We start from the raw sequence: 15,862 nt of genomic DNA, 5'->3' as shown, positions 1-15,862 counted from the left end.
GAAAAAGATCTTTGGGTTAATTGTAGAGATTGGGTTTATTAATAATAAGGGTGAAGTGAGTAAATGTGAGAGGTTCTTCTGATTTGTTAATCACAAGATTCAATTTCTCTCTGATATTCCTTTAGGTAATCAACAGTGGACAGTAATATATGAAGTTTATGGTTTTCATGTTTAAGTCTCTAGCAATGACTTTTTGAGGAGTTAGAGAACTGAAATAATTGTGGGATAACAGTTAAAACACAAAGGTCAAAAAGTTGCTATGGTGAAAACAGAGGAAAGGAATAAATTGTCAATTTTAACCTAGAAGATATTTAAGATAGCAGAATTTGCATCTCCTTGAAACTAATAAAAGTGGAAAATAATGATGAAATAATACTGAAAACACTGTATTTTGTATAATGTGTATGTTGTTCACAAGGAATACAGCATTCAGTCCTGGTTATCAGTTCTCAAAGCATATACTAAAAAATTATCTGAAGAGGAAGATTGAATCTAGAGAAGTTGGAATTCTTTTTTTAAGTATAATGGGAACATAGAATGTTAGAGGAGTTTCATATTTATTTAAAATTTATTAAGTGGTGTAAAACTTGTAAATTTTCTTGAGACTGTTAGCTGTTTAATGTCTCTTCTTATTTTTTCTCTATTTCTTTGGGGAAAAAAAAATCATAAGATTCAATTCTCTGAATATAACTTTTGGGGAAGATAGGACCAGTACAATACTCTAACTGAAAAAATGCTTTTTATGCCACTTCCTGAAATTTGAATCCTAAACCACTTTAATTTGCTTTTCTACTTTAGGGTTTTAAATAGCTTCTTTTCTTTTTCATTTTACTCCACATCAAAACTCTTTTGGTTTGCTGGCAACGAGTCTTTTAATTTACCCCTTTCTGCATCTAAGCTCAGTGCTGTAGCAGGAACATAATGCATTTGTTTCATGATTTTCTATAATGTAACTATTATGTTTATTTTCTCCCTTCCCCCATGATCTAGTCAGCATATCCGTGAATTACCTCTAGTACTGATTTTTGGAATCGCTACATCTCCAATGATTATCCACAGCTTACTTCCTCACTCTGTTTCCTCTCTGCTGTGCATAGAGCTTTTCCAGTCCCTTTCCTGTAAGGAGCACCTGTCTACTATAATTGACAAGGTAATTCCCTTTCTAAATAGGAGGAGTGTGTGTGTATTCAAGCACAGTGTACATGTGTGGCCTTTAAAAGTGGGTTTGTCTGAAGCTTTTGAAATGCAATCTGTTCCTGAGAGCTGTGGCTTTTGAGTATATCTACTCATAGCTGCAGAGTAGCTTAACACAGAGAGCTTCCTTGTCACATTGACACACACACACATCTGCTTTCATCCTTCATTTTCACTGATCTCTGTGCATAGATACTTGGGCAATTACACTTTGACATTCCCACCTCTTCATTAAAGCAGTGCTTTGATTTGAGTTTTACTTTGTTCCAGAAAAAGATAGCTTTAAACGTAGAAAAAGTCAGTTCAGCCTGAATTTTGCTACCTGTCAAAAATTAGCAGAGTTATCCAAATGATCAGGCCATGTAGATGCTGTGCCTGTGCGATTCTTCGTGCATCACTTTGTGTAGAGTTTCCAAAAGCACTGTTACACATGTTGAAAGTAGTGGTCTCCCTGGTTATTACAGCAATCTCTGTTCTGTTGTTTGTCATTTTAAAAATAAATACAACAATAGTGTTAAACAAAACTAACTTCAAATGTTGCATATTAGTGAAAGGTACTTACAAAAACATGGTGAAATAATAAACTGAAAATCAATCTTTGCATGGATATTTTAGTAGAAATATTGTTTTTAGAAGCTGGGAGTGTATTTAGTATCTTATTTAGTTGAATGCTAACACATACTGAGAGTTGTATCAAATGGTGTGTATAAATTTTGCTGAGTTGAATACAGGAAAGAGTTTCTGCTACTTTTCCTTTTTGTCTCCCTTAGCTGCTTCTGACAACCCAGTTTCCTTTTAAACTGGGTGAGAAAGTTCTGCAGGTTCTCATCAACATATTCTTGTACCATGATTTTTCTGTCCAGAATTTTATCAAAGGATTTCAGGTAGGCAATGCTAACAAGAACTCAAATTACGGTTTTGAAAACAAATGGTAATTACTAGGCACTGAAAGATTTACTAGGTCCTAATCTTGCTGTCACTGAACTGGATGAAAAAATCTCCTTTGGAAACAGTTTGGATCTGTGAACAGGTGGGTGTTCTAAAGTTAAAACCTTAACTGCTGAGATTTTAAGGGAAAGCTTGTAGGACAGGTATGAAGAAGCATGTAAAAGCTTACACTGCCACAAAAAACCTATATTGAAAAGTTATATTTAAAAGGGTAACCTGCCTTAGTGGGTAGAAAGACCTATGTTTTGCTACAGATTAACTTGTAGCTTCTAACACCCCTGGCAGAATTCTCCGTCTCTGATCATCTGTATCAGGTCCTTGTACTTTGGTTTGTTATGGTGTGAGTAGGCTACAGCAGTGTCTCTTCCCCACTTGAACTCTTCTGGCAGTTTCTGGATGCAACTTCTTACCTTTTCAGGGAAATACGAGCTGTAGGTTCACTCACTTTGTGCCTCAGAGTACAGGGTGCTTGTGCTCCAAGCAACTGTGCAGCAATGCGGGAGTTACATTTACCCTCTCAGGAGGCAAAGTGGAAGACTTCAAGGTTTCCAAAAGTAGTCTACACAGAGCATGATAATTATACTTTTATTGGCTTATATAGATCCTCATATCTAGATGTATTTCTGTGTCTGAGCCTCCTTGTAGCTTATGTGCATTGCGGACAAGAGTTCTCCCTGTAATTTGTTTTAATGCAGGACTGTGAAATTGTTTCTTTCTTGCCTGGTTCCATGCGTGAACCTGTTAGTAAAACATGATCTTTTAGGGTCATTTACCTTTAGAGTGTCTCAGATTCTTTGATATCTAAGATTCAATGATTACACATGATCAGGAGAAATATCCTGGCTGTAGTACTTCTTCCTGCAGGCAGACCTGTGCTGGCTTTCATAGGTTTCAACTCCTGTTACTTGAAAGAGTCACCAGGATTTAATGATTCCCCATTGGCCTGATATGAAAATACTAGTCCCAGCCCTGACAGCATATGGCTGTGTCCTTGTGCGTTAAAAGTATTCGAGGATGAAGCAATTTCAGATCAGATTTCCTAAGTAATAGATACAAGGGATCATCACCATCTCATTATGTCTAGGAGTGATGTTAACTTTTCTGACAGGAAGTGTCTTTCCTCTTTGACACTTTTTATGTTTTAAAAGTTTTTAGCACTTTTTTCAGACTTTAGTCTGATTGGGTTTTTGTTTTGTTTTTAAGAAAAGATGAGTATATGGTACTGTTCTGCAAGGTCCTGATGCTACAAACATTTAGTGCAGCTGAAATCAGTGATAAAGCGTGTTTGTGCATATGCATAGTAGGAGCTTAGCAGTGTATTTTCGTGTACATGAAACAGAAATTGAAATTAGGACATGTGATAAGTTTGCTTGTGTACAGCAGTTGCTTTTCATATCTTTAAATATACTCTGTTATTAGTGAGCATTGGAGCTGAATATGTAACCTAAAGAATGCAGTAATTCACGTACGTGAATAGAAAATATTCGACAAGCTATAGTTATCATTATGTAAGAGAGGGGAAAGATGAGGTACTGAAAATGAATAGTGCATACAGCAAGAAAGGTAATTATGTGACTCTGTTTAAAACTGAATAATCAGTGTCCTGTAGTGACTTATGGAATATTTATGAAATTTAATTAATTTTGTTTTTAAAAGGAATACCATTACTGCCATTGTAGTATATGCACTGTGGTAATAAGAAAGCATTAAAAGGTAGATCTAGCAGGGAGGATGAATTTTATTAACATCACTGGTTCTTACTTTGTTTTTCAGCTCTCTGTTGTGGAGCACTTCTATTCCCAGCCTCTTAGTGTACTCTGTTGCCAACTGGTAGATGCCAAGAAGAGAGTAGATTCTTTATCACATGATCAGTGTGAAAACATTCGAAGACTGCCCTCTTTTAGAAGGTAAAAGGGGAAATAAATTTTTGGACAGTCTTGTATTTAGTCAGCTTTAAAAAAGGTAAAAGGCACCTGTAAATGTAGGTCTGTGAAAACTGTAGATCGCTTGTGCGTGTGTTTCTGTAGCAAAGGTAAATCGATCAAAAGGAGGACAGTTCTAAATGATTTCAGGAAGCCTTAATCTTCTGGTCTAGAGAGTACAGCTGTGTACTGTGTAATCACTGTGTACTGTGCTGCGTAATCACCTGAACTTTTTTTTTTGTCTTGTTCTTAATACAGTAACAAGCTATTATGACAAATAACCATAAATCACTTTTGAACTTGTTAAGCTGACTTGGAGCATAATCTCTAGGGTTTTGGAGTGGCCTTTTAACTTGCTGGATTTGACTGTCCCTTTTTGATTCTTTCCAAAGAAATCTTATAGCAGCATAAACTTTTTGAATTTTTTAACCCTATAATCTTTAATCATACTTTACATTATAATTTTTATGTTCTTGATTTTTCTTGCCATCAGGTATGTTGAAAGTCAAGCATCAGAGAAACAGATTGCGCTGCTGACAGCAGACAACTTCTTAAAGGTAAAATTTTAAGAATGTCTTTGGAGAGCAAAAATAACTTTCCCAATATATTAATTTGTGGAGCATAATAAAATACAAGACTAAGATGTATAGTTCTGTATGACATCTTTCATACAGTGCATACTGTGCTTCATGTCCAGTAATGGAGAATTAGGATCGGCAGGTCAAAATTCCAAATCTCTAGGGTTGCCAGGTATACCTTTATACAAAGCTGCACAAGTTTTCTTACATCAACTTTTAGCTATGTCTAGAAATATAACCGCTTAAACAGAAGGTTACAAGGTTTATTTATGGCCTGGTCTTTTAATGCTTACTGGGACTGATTTTCTTGGAAAGTCAGTGAAGTCTTTGAAGAATGAGTAAGTAATCTTGGAGGTTATTTCATAAGCTCTTAATCCTCCATACCCTCTGTGTAGTTTCTGATTGAACTCAGTAGGGCAGTCTGGGTCCCGAGGCACATATTCACACCTGATGTCGTACAGGATTAAAACTTTAATTTATGTTACATGTTTATCTGAAGATTTAAGTTATTAAAGTCAGGCTACTACTATTGTGAGCCCTTTAGGAATTCACCAACAAAGATGTGTTGGTTATTTTCACCAGCTGAACCACTCCCAGTAGAAGCATTGCTCAGGGTAAAGGGTTTCTCCTAATTCTTCATCTCAAATATATATCTCAAATATAGCTAACCTGTCAGGCAAATGGTACTACTAGAGATAAAGCAATTTATCCTAGCAGAGCTTCCTGGTCTGGAAAGACTTTGCAAGTGTGAAGAACAATAGTAATGGCTGGAAGAGAGGTTGGTAGCAGGCAAGTTTGCAAGTGCAGTGCAATTACAATAGTCAAGGCGAGACATGATTTATAAATGATTTTATGATCCATAGCCTTCAGTGGCAAAATAGCTTAAGCTACTGCTGTTCTTTATACACACCTCAGCAGATGTGCCAGCACAACTGCTTGTGTGGCTGTGCAATGAATGTAGTTAGAGAAACAATCCAATTAAAGTAACCTGACCAAAAAAAAAGACAAGACATGGGACTTTTTTTCCTGGGTTGTTTCTGCAGAATGATTTCCCCAACGCAGTTCACTCTGCAGGTGCATAAATGCTTCTGTTGAAACAACAGGAGGAGGGAAGAAGTGGGAATGAGCAGCTGAGACTCTATTTCTTTGTTTAAAGACTATGTAATGGGCTGCTACTTGGAAGTTGAATAGTTGAAAGTTGAATACTCATTGACTTTAAACTTTATATGTTTTAAATTTTATGTTTAATAATATGCCCCTTATTTCACAAGCCTCACCCTGTAAGTTTGGGAAAGAAGCCAGAATTCTTGTGCTTATGTGCATATCATGCTTCCGACAAATTTTAATTGAAGACACTTGTTCTAACCTCTACAATACGGGTAGGACTATTATTGCATTGCCAAGCTGGCAGTGTAGTCTGCTTGGGGAAAAGAGGCCCTACTGCTGCATTAATAAGGTGCTTTTTATTCTGCGTGTTGTGCTAATCTACAATATCACTCTGAACTTTGGAAACATTTTCAAAGTCATTGGTACTACTTCATATAAACTTACTGTTCATGTTCAGGACCAGGTAAACTTGCTGTTCAGGCTTAGCACCTAAACCTGAAATACCCTTTGTCAGCTGCAATTTATATTCCATGTTGTTACCACTTTTTTTAATAACTATGGGAGGAGTTCCACCTATTTAGAATAATCAGTTTTAAAAGCAATTTTACATCCTAATTACTTACAACTCTGTCCGAGAGTTTTCATGACAAATTTCATGCGAAACTATATAAATGTGGTGACCTATATTTATGGACATAACATTGCATAGTCTTCTAATAATGTATTCAAACTCTTCTAAAACAGAATATGCCTTTTCACTCCATTATTTGGCAAAATACATAGTACTACTGCATTGCGATTCATGATATTAACTACACCAGTCTTGAGCTGGGAAACAAGATGAGGGAAATATAGATGCTCTAATGCTCTGAGTTTGAGGGAATAAGATTGATGTAGCAGCATTAAAGAGAACTTGTTTTCTTTTCAGCTTTTTCTGTGGTGGGGATATTCTTTTTTAATGATCCTGCTTAGAACTAAAATACAAACTTGTGGGTGTTTGTTACCCTAAGGTCTCGGAAGTCATTGAAACAATTGTTATATCAGTGACCCTTAAATTTTAATAGATAAAAAGTCAATGGGGAGAAATGTCTTTAATGTTTTTAATCATCTTGAACTTTTTTTGTCATCAGAAAGCTCTCTGCAGCACTAAGTTGCTTTGTTACTTTCAGTCTCTGCAGTATGATACTTAATCTTTCCATATGTCAGTACTTCCTTATATTGCCTGCAGATAAGGTTTTGCTTTATTTTTAATCTTTGATACTCTGTTTCAGTTTAACTTTAGAGAACTTCAGTGGCTTGTTTTATTTTTCTTTTTCCATTTGGAATAGTTTGCTCAGAGTTGAGCAGAATGGCAATAAAATATGTAGAGAATCCTGTGGTTTTTTCCTCTTTATCTTTGACTGAAGACAGGTGAAAGAAGATTTTCTGATACACAAACTTGAATGTAATGAGCCCAAAATGCTTTTAATACAGCTACCAGAAATTTTGAGTGTGGTTTTCCAGAAGTGTTACATACCCTTCCATGGGAGGCCAGTGATAATGAGATGCCATCCAGTAAACTCAGTGGCAGCAGTTAATAATTTCTTTTTCCTAATACATGATTATTTTTTTTCTGCAGTTCTCAATCTATGAATAAACAGAAGTCAAATTAAGAGCACATAGGAGCAGCAACTACATATTTCTTCTGTGAACTGATCTTTTTACATATGCCTAACTAATAAAAACAGCAGCCACCCACAATACAAGAAATAAATTTTTAAATCCATTTGTAATACAAAAATGCAAATGCTAAGGATATGAGTAAAAGTAGCTATATAATTCCTCATTGCCTATTAAAGGTATAGTGTATAGTCTCGTTTTTGCAAGATGACATGCCACATCTAAAGGATAAGTACAGCTGAATATGGTAAAATAATAATGCTAACCAATAACAATTCTCCAGTGAGATGGAGGAACAAAGTAAAGTTAACAACATGGAATGTGATTGCAGTGAACTGTTGAAATACAGCTTTTTTGCATAGTGGTCTTAATTTAACACTGGTAATTTAAATCATAGCACACCACAATGTGAAAACTTCAGAGTCATTTTAGGTACTTCATGAGAGTTTTAAATAAATGGATGTCAAAATGACTTATAAAACAATTACTCTGTCACTGTAGGAAACAATACAGAAGTTGCTGGAAGACTTGCATGTTTACCATGAAAATTATGTTTCAGTTCTGAGATGTCTTCATGTTTTCACATCTTCTCTTCCAAAGTATCCTTTGGGCAAGCAGGTGATGTACTGTTATTCCATTTTAGTGAAAGATGGGGGGGGTTGTTTCAAAGTATGACATCTGAGTAAGTATTTATTCTTTCTCTTTGTTTACTATACGGCTGCTTTGCCCCCTACTTCTTAAAATGGAGGCAGCTGCTTTCTTGCTGTGGGTAGAGGGCAAGAGCATGTGGTTTCTTTAGTGGCAGGGATGATACCTTGTCAGTCAACAGGAAAGAGTTTCCAGGAGGAGGCAGATGCCCAGGTCTGCAAAAGAATCCGCACATTGACTTTCCTACATCTGTGGTTGTCTGTATGCATTGCAGACAATGTATGCTGTTCTACCACCTATTAGCTCACTAGTCAAATTTGGATGAAGAGACTGAGTTGTAGCAACCTTCTATACAGAATAAAATGATAGTAAGGGAACAGTGATAATTGCTTTTAATTGCCATATTGCTCTAATGCCATTAAATCCGCCATTATATCCACCTTTTCATCCTAAGCAATTTCTTCTAGCAATATATTCTGTGCATGTACACTTGTCTGTTGGTTCTCAGTGTATTCCACACTGTTATTAGAATCTGTCCCTAACTACAAAATCATCATAAACTGTGTCAGTATTTGAGAATAAAAAGATGTTTTAGCTGGGGCGTTCGATTGGAGTTCTTTTCTGTTCTCTGCAGTTACCTTCATCTGAATGCTAGTTGTTTGAAATCTGATGCAGAGCAACACATAGACTCCAGCAACGCTAGGAGCTTAGTTCTGTAAGATACTAAATGCTCTCATTTCTTTTGCAATCATTCTGCATCTCTGGGAAGCAAGCTCCAAAGGAATTGCATATTACTTTGAAAAGCTTGTTGTAAGAATTCTGCATTGCTTTGTTTGTAAAACACTCTATCTATCCTTTCTTCACTTTCTGCATAACAGATCAGGGAGCTGCACTGTGCATGTTTGGAAAATCGAGTGTGGGAGACAGAGGAGTATGAGTCATCTCTACAGCTAGCAAGGTGATTCCCCCCCCCCCCCCCCCCCTTCATTTTGTTTTAATACCACTGTACACATGGGAGAATAGCAGTCATCTGTTATTCTGGAACTTAAAGCTGAGGATATTACCTGTTTGCAGCTAGTTGTAGAATTGTTTGCAAGTATAATTGACTGCTGTTCTCATTTTGTCTTTCTACTGGTTTCCATGAAACTGAACCAGGTTCTAATATCTCTTATGCCCTGAGCAATTATGCTGAAACCACCAAGATTACTGTGTGTGAATGAGAACATCAGTTGGGCTTTGTCTTTTCAAGTATGATTGTGTTAGATATTATCAACCAAATTATTAGTTTTAGTTGGCCTAAATTTTAATCTGTTTTGAAAATTAGAATCTGTTCCAAATGAGTAGCTGAGGCATTTTTTATTTTTTTATTTTACTGCTTTCCCCCTGCCTCCTTTGTCTAACAGTTTGTACAGGGACTGAGTTAATGTTTTGTGTTACTGTGAGCTTAGGACTTCAGGAGAGCCTACACTGGTGTTGTCTGTCGGTGGTTAAAATGGAAAAGTCATCTAAGCCGATTTGCTTAATAGAAAACCCTTCAATTGCAATGTTGCAGCTACAGACTTTTAAAACATGTTTTATCATGGCAAGTGGCTGTTTCCTGATAGCTGCATTCATTCAAATAATACATCGGTTCTGTTGGACAAGGAGCTGATGCAACACCGTTACCATAACTGCCTCTTCAGGAGTCTCTGAGTTTATGAGGTTTGATGTGTCTGACAGTAAAATTGAATAGAAAAATCATGCAATTGGTGGGAGGAGGATAACTTTCTGGGCTCATATACACAAGGAAACATACTCTTCAAACTGTACCTTTGCCATACTCCAGTGGTTCTTATGCACTGCCACCGCGCTATGCTTTACCCTTATCCCTTTGAAAGGATTACATGCATGATTTGTCATTTCCACAGTCTTTCCTTCTTAATCCTTCTCTGACTCTCCTGAATCCTGACAGCACTCGATCACCTATCAACCCTTGCCCACAAATGTGTCATTTTGCTTTCCTGTACTGCCTGTTCTGTAATCTCTAATAACTCTTGGCCATTTTTTCCTCTCCTTTTTCTCCTCCTATGTTTAATTTGCTTTCTTCTGCTCTGAATTAATCTTCCTCTTCTCCTCTGTCAGAGTTGATGCTGCCATCAGATTCTGGCTTGCTCCCTCTTTATTCTTATCTGTTCATCTCTGTCCTGTTTTTCCTCTGGTCCTGGCTCCCACTGTGGGAACTTCCAATAGGAATACGGTGATCACGGTCATTCCTTTCATAAATGGTTCTTCTTTTTTTTTTTAAATCCAGGAATTCTGTCTTTTTTCTAACAAAACTCCTTCAACACGATTCCTTCAAATACTTGGGATTCTAGCTGTGATTATTATTTTTCAGCTTTTGACTTTTTCTTTAACTCCCTTTTCCATTTTACACATACTTCCTCTTGTCTCTGCTTTTTCTGCGTAGAATCTTGCTGCTATCTTTTAGAAGAAAATGATAAAACATGATCTTTCCCCTTCTACTCACAATCTTTTTTTTTTTCCCCTTATGCTCACATATGGAAGTTATTCACTGTTCCTTAATATCTGCCTTCCCAGGGGCCACATCACCTGTTGATATCCTTATGTTCACCCTTTCCCATTCCTTATTCTTCTTTTCAGTGTTTTTCTGGAGTCCATCTTTTTTCCTTCTATTTAGAAAGTAAAAAATAGAGAAGCTTTTGATTAGCTTATTTCTTGATTTGTAACAAGTCTCTCTTTTGCCCTTCATGAATTATGTTTGAATGTGGGTTTTCAGTTGTTGCATTGAGTTCCTTTTGTGGGTGGGTGGGTGGGTGGTTGGTTCTCTACTTCAGCCTTTCCTTGGACTGGCTTTTATCCCTTCTGCTAGAAGTGCTCTCCCCAAAGACGGTGTTTCAGGTGATCTAACTTCAGCAATCTAGACAATAGTTACTCTGCTTTAAGCTAGTTGTATAGAGTCTAAAAATACCATGAGGAGACAGGGAGAGTGTGAGAGCTTTAGTTCACATTGGTTTAATCCAGTCAGAAGAGAGATAAAATGAAGAGGTGTTGGAGAGTGTCTCGATTGGTTATGGGGAGCTAACTGGCTGGGACACCTGGTCAAGATTTTAGGTGGCAAAACTTTGAGGACTGTCTGACCTATTGTCTTCTGTCCAGACACTGTACTCTCTTTTGTCTACTAATCATTGATGTCATTTGTCACATACTGCTTATCACAGTCCTGCCCTTCCATGACTCTTGTCATTTTGTTGTTGACCAATCTCTGATATCACTTCTTCAGATGATTCCCCACTTCAGCATTCAGAAGGAGTTTCTATGGACTTCATCCTAGCTTCCTTTCTTCTTTTTCATAACTTGTCTCTGAATAATCTGAGACAGATTTATTTACTGTCTTTGGATGATTTGAGATCTTCCTTTCTGCTTTAAGCCTGTCTCCTAACCAAATTAAAATCTTAACCCCGCTGTCTGATACCTGGCCTACCTTGCAGTAAACCTCAAGCCCAAAAGGTTGAAGAGGATCCTTTACTGTTCCCCGATCTGTGATAAGCATCCTCTTGCCTGTTCTTTGGGCCCTGTAATCCCATTGTTATCATAAATAAGGTTTTCTAGAACTTGCAGCTTCTTTTTGAATAATATTACTAAAATAAATGTGTTCTTTCCCATTCACAGACCTCCAAATCTGGTTATCCTCTCTCCATCTTAGGTGTTTAATTATTGCAGTGTTTTCTCTGGCCTGGAAGAAGGCTATCTTGTTTACCCATTATATTCTACCAGACAGTTTCAAAATGTTTTCTAGCCTTTTGTGTGGTCAAGGTCACCCTCTCTGTTGTTAACTCCTGATGCTTTTCTATACAAAACAAGTGTATCTGAAGGCAACGCCTGACTTGCAAAAATCCATAACCCTGAATCAGATAAACTGAAGTTTCAAATTCTAGCCTTTACAAGCATTTAGCGTCAACTGGCAGTTAGGAACTAGAGCTCAAATTGCAATTGCCCCTTCAGACATCCATAAAGTTTCCCCAGCCTCTTCTAAATTCTTCCTTAAATCTGTCTTAGTGAATGTTTAGGTAGCTGGTATGGAGACCCACTGCCTGACACACTGATCACCATAACTTCATTCTTTTTTCATGCTCCCTTTTTTGTGTTGCTGTGTTTTTTGTGTCTTCTAAAATCCTTAAACTATTAGTACCTTTGTTTTGTATAAAACACAAGAATAGGCTGGGAAGGGCTCCTAGTAGCAGCGGTTATTACAAATGCATGATTGTTCAGAACCAGAGTGTTTAGCAATGGGAACTTCTTGCACTGCATGAAAAAAAGTTGTATGCATGTGTAATGGTACTGGCTTGATGCAATGACTGTAATTCTGGATTTCATTTATGGATATTTGCAAGGACTTGCTTTGATATCTTTTAAATGAAGATTCTGAGACTGAGCAGTGCTTGATGACATTTTAAAAAATGCCCTAATACATAATTAAAAGTAAGTAAATGCTAGGCTGGAGATCGGGCTAGATGATCTCAAGAGGTTCCTTCCAACTTAAATGATTCTGGGATTCTAGTGGTGATTAGGTTTATAGCAATTAAATACAGAAAACAGCAATTTGGATTTTGTTTGAGAATCATTCTGAATCACAGAGAGTAATGGATTTTGTGGATGTGTGAATACATACTAATCTGATTTTTTTTCTTTAGCATGTCATTTACCATTCTTGGGAATGAGTTATGAACTTTACCATACCTTTTTTTTTTTTTTTTTTAATTCTGACTCACAGTTTCAAAAATTATAACTCTGTATCCAGCAAGTGTTTTTAGGTAGAATATCAGAAAAGCTTTCATTGTCAGTTCTGCAGGAAAATGTGAAGGACATCTATCCAAGTTGATTTGTTTCTTTCTGTTAATGACAGCAAGGAAAAAATTTACTGCAAGACTGAATGCTTGAAATCTTGGAGTTTCCTCTTTTAAAAGGAGTCTTTCAATTTATTTTTTAACTTTTTTTCAATTATGAACATTGAGAGCTGTTTCATCATTCTCCATTTCAACTTCAGCCAAGAATTGTGTCTTTTAGGATGTTGAATAAGTCTGATTTGGTAACCCTGCTTCAACAATGTGTGGAAATTTTTGTGTCATCTTCTGGAAAGGAGTTTGGTAAGACAGTAGAGAAGTTGAAGGAGTTCTTGACGCAGTTTCAGACACTAGAAGGTGGGTGTGTACCATCATACATACCATTGCAGATTACATTAAAGTTGTTTTATAATCTGACCAATGGGTATCATTTTCCCTGGTAATATCCTGTCATTGTATCAAACCATCAGATTTTTCAAGATTGTTTTAAATACATGCACAAAATTAGGAAGTGTTTGTATTCTTTATTGGAATGTGGTTCATGCTTTTTATAATACGGAAGAGTGATGTAAGATAAGAAATCGGACGGATCAGCAAACATTACTCACTAAATCTGTTATACGTGTATTTTGAGCATTTTACCAGATGTTGCAATCATTAAAAAAACATTTAATAAATAAAAGCAGATATTGAAAGATAAACAGGAGCAGACTTCTGTATGACATGGTATTTAATGCAAATGTATATAAAGTTCTTTCACCTGCACCTTCAATTAAATTAATATAAGAGCTAGGACACTGGCATCAGTTGTCAGGGCTCTGGTGATGCACTGTAACTTGTCAGGCCCATATATTTGATTCTTCATGGTAGAGGACATATTTGAAAGTTTAGAAAGGCAAATAAGTAGCAGCCTTCTGTCTTTCAGAGGCAGTTAACAGAAATTGCTATATTCCTTCTAAAATAGGAATATGACATATTCCAGCATTCTTCTGGAATAAGAATTTCATTGCTTACCCTGAACTATGGATAAGTGCTCCCCTGTAATTCCCTTTTGCAGATGAAGTGGTTATCATCTGGTCTGTTTTATGCATATTAAATTAAGTTCATTTTCAGCGTGGTTGCTACCCAGTATTTGGACAAGTAGGCAATGAGCCACCAAATGCAGTCTAATATTAATTAAAGTAGTCAAGTAACGCTCTAGGGTTAACTGAGGCTTGTTTAGAAGAATTGGCTCCTGCCAGTGTAGAGAGGAAGTTCTCTGTTTTGAAGTCTTCAACACAAATACAAATGACAGGGCACTGGAAAATACCAACTCATTTTATGTAGGTCACCAAAAAGGTTTTCCATATCATGATTGTCACTGCTGATTGGAGCTTTTACCTGTGATCTGTAGGTGTAATCTCTGTCTTATTACAATCTTCATAAGTAAGGCAAGAAATCTAGTTACCTTTTGTTTTTATTTGGATTATCGCTCATCCTGGCATTGGTTGTGCTTTGGGAGTTTTTGCTTCTTTGTTTTTACCTAAAAATTACTAATTATTGGTGCAATTGATCAACAAACTATATGGCTATGAAAACAAAATTTTGTTATAAATTAAGATGAGACTAAAACTGGACAATGAAATACCTTAGCACACTTCTGGTTTGCTGCTCTGGTTGCAGTTTCTGGGTTAAGTAGGGAGAACTCATTTCTTTCTTAGTGGTTTTTTTTGCACCCGAGAAGGAAAAAAATATGCAGTATGTGGCTTTTTGAACACTCCTAAAACATCAGTAGTATCTAGTACTAATCTGTCCAACTGACAAATGTTAAGAGTATGACCTAGGATGACGTAAGTGCAATTCAAGTGATGTGCAAGGCTTGTGCTGGATCTTTGCTCAGGGGTGAATTGTTTCGGTTACTTAATTACTGTTGGTTAAGCTGCACTGCAGACTCCTTTTTTTAACAATCTTTTACAAGGTGCAAGACTCCAAGCTGCCTGTGTTTGGGTCTATGTGAACAAGTAACCAAACACTTCTCAGATTGCTTGGGTTAGGGGCTTTATATAGGTAGTCAGGAAGAGTTTACCCCACATATCAAACATTAGTTTTGTTCTAGTAGCAGAAGCTTTCCAAGAACGAGATGTGTCCGTATCGTCACAAAAGGAGCTCCAGAAGACGACAGACCTTTATCATCTTCAGAAGGTTAGGCCTGCATAGGCTTTACTGACTAGTTCCTTAACTGAATCTTTTAAGATGTAATTGTCCATGGTTAGTTCTTCCCAGCTTGCTGGAGCTCTGAGTAAAGGTTGTGTATAAGTAACTCTCCTTAAAATGAATGAATAAATACCAACTATGTATGTCAGGCCCACCTGACACACAGAAAATTATAGAAAATATCTGTCATAAACGAGGATTTTAAAATGCAAATTAGGGGTTTTCTTCTTATTTAACTTGCAAATTACACATTCTGCCTAACACATATTTCTTTGAATTTCCCAAACTCCTACCAGTTTGAGAACTGAATACATTGACCTAAATAAAAATAACTGCACGATCACATTTTCAGACATCATCAGTGAAGACATGCCAGCAAAAATTAATTACACATTAAACGTATAGATTGTGTTCTCCAGAGAATAACTACCTCCCATGTAGTTTTATGCACCACTTTTTTTTTAAAGACTTTGTTGGAGTTGAAGGAATCAAGGCGGTCTAAGAAACTGACAAAGTTTGAAATGCTTCGTTTTGAAGTTGTTGACTATATAGACAGTCTTGTAAGGTGAGCTTTCCCACTTTATATTCCTGCATTATTTTGCACCATAAGTTGCAACAGAAATTTTGCTAACATGTTAATCTTGTCAAGATTGTGTCTTGGTCCCTGCGGTGTGAAGCACACTTTTTTTTTTCCTTCCTGTTCTTTCTTTGATGAGGGCTGTAAAAATAATAACTAGAAAAAAAAAAAAATCTCTTTTCCATTAGATTAGTA

General features: G+C 36.6%; 1 protein-coding gene and 1 long non-coding RNA gene across 5 annotated transcripts in view; one reads left to right on the top strand and one right to left on the bottom strand.

The window, feature by feature from the left end:
• The window catches only part of ORC3 (origin recognition complex subunit 3), a 39,980-nt gene that overhangs the window by 14,797 nt on the left and 9,321 nt on the right, over positions 1–15,862 (top strand). For 2 of the 4 annotated variants that reach the window (XM_075708223.1, XM_075708224.1), the window contains exons 8-16: positions 991–1,150; positions 1,965–2,078; positions 3,916–4,049; positions 4,558–4,621; positions 7,910–8,026; positions 8,935–9,014; positions 13,121–13,254; positions 14,996–15,078; positions 15,558–15,655. In XM_075708223.1, coding sequence (XP_075564338.1) covers positions 991–1,150; positions 1,965–2,078; positions 3,916–4,049; positions 4,558–4,621; positions 7,910–8,026; positions 8,935–9,014; positions 13,121–13,254; positions 14,996–15,078; positions 15,558–15,655 — 984 coding nt within the window. Of the gene's footprint in view, positions 1–990; positions 1,151–1,964; positions 2,079–3,915; positions 4,050–4,557; positions 4,622–7,909; positions 8,027–8,934; positions 9,015–13,120; positions 13,255–14,992; positions 15,079–15,557; positions 15,656–15,862 lie in introns of all 4 variants that reach the window. The other 2 variants (XM_075708222.1, XM_009481625.2) reach the window with 2 other exon arrangements.
• Positions 2,731–7,984, bottom strand: LOC142593323 (uncharacterized). Its single transcript, XR_012830957.1, has 3 exons — positions 7,949–7,984; positions 7,266–7,375; positions 2,731–2,880 (listed from the first exon to the last, which is right to left on the bottom strand). It is a non-coding gene; the product is annotated as an uncharacterized LOC142593323 (long non-coding RNA).

Source organism: Pelecanus crispus, chromosome 3 (assembly GCF_030463565.1).
Source record: "Pelecanus crispus isolate bPelCri1 chromosome 3, bPelCri1.pri, whole genome shotgun sequence".
Lineage (NCBI taxonomy): Eukaryota > Metazoa > Chordata > Aves > Pelecaniformes > Pelecanidae > Pelecanus > Pelecanus crispus.
The sequence above is the reverse complement of the archived record's forward strand: the minus strand, read 5'-3'. Positions and strand labels throughout refer to the sequence as shown.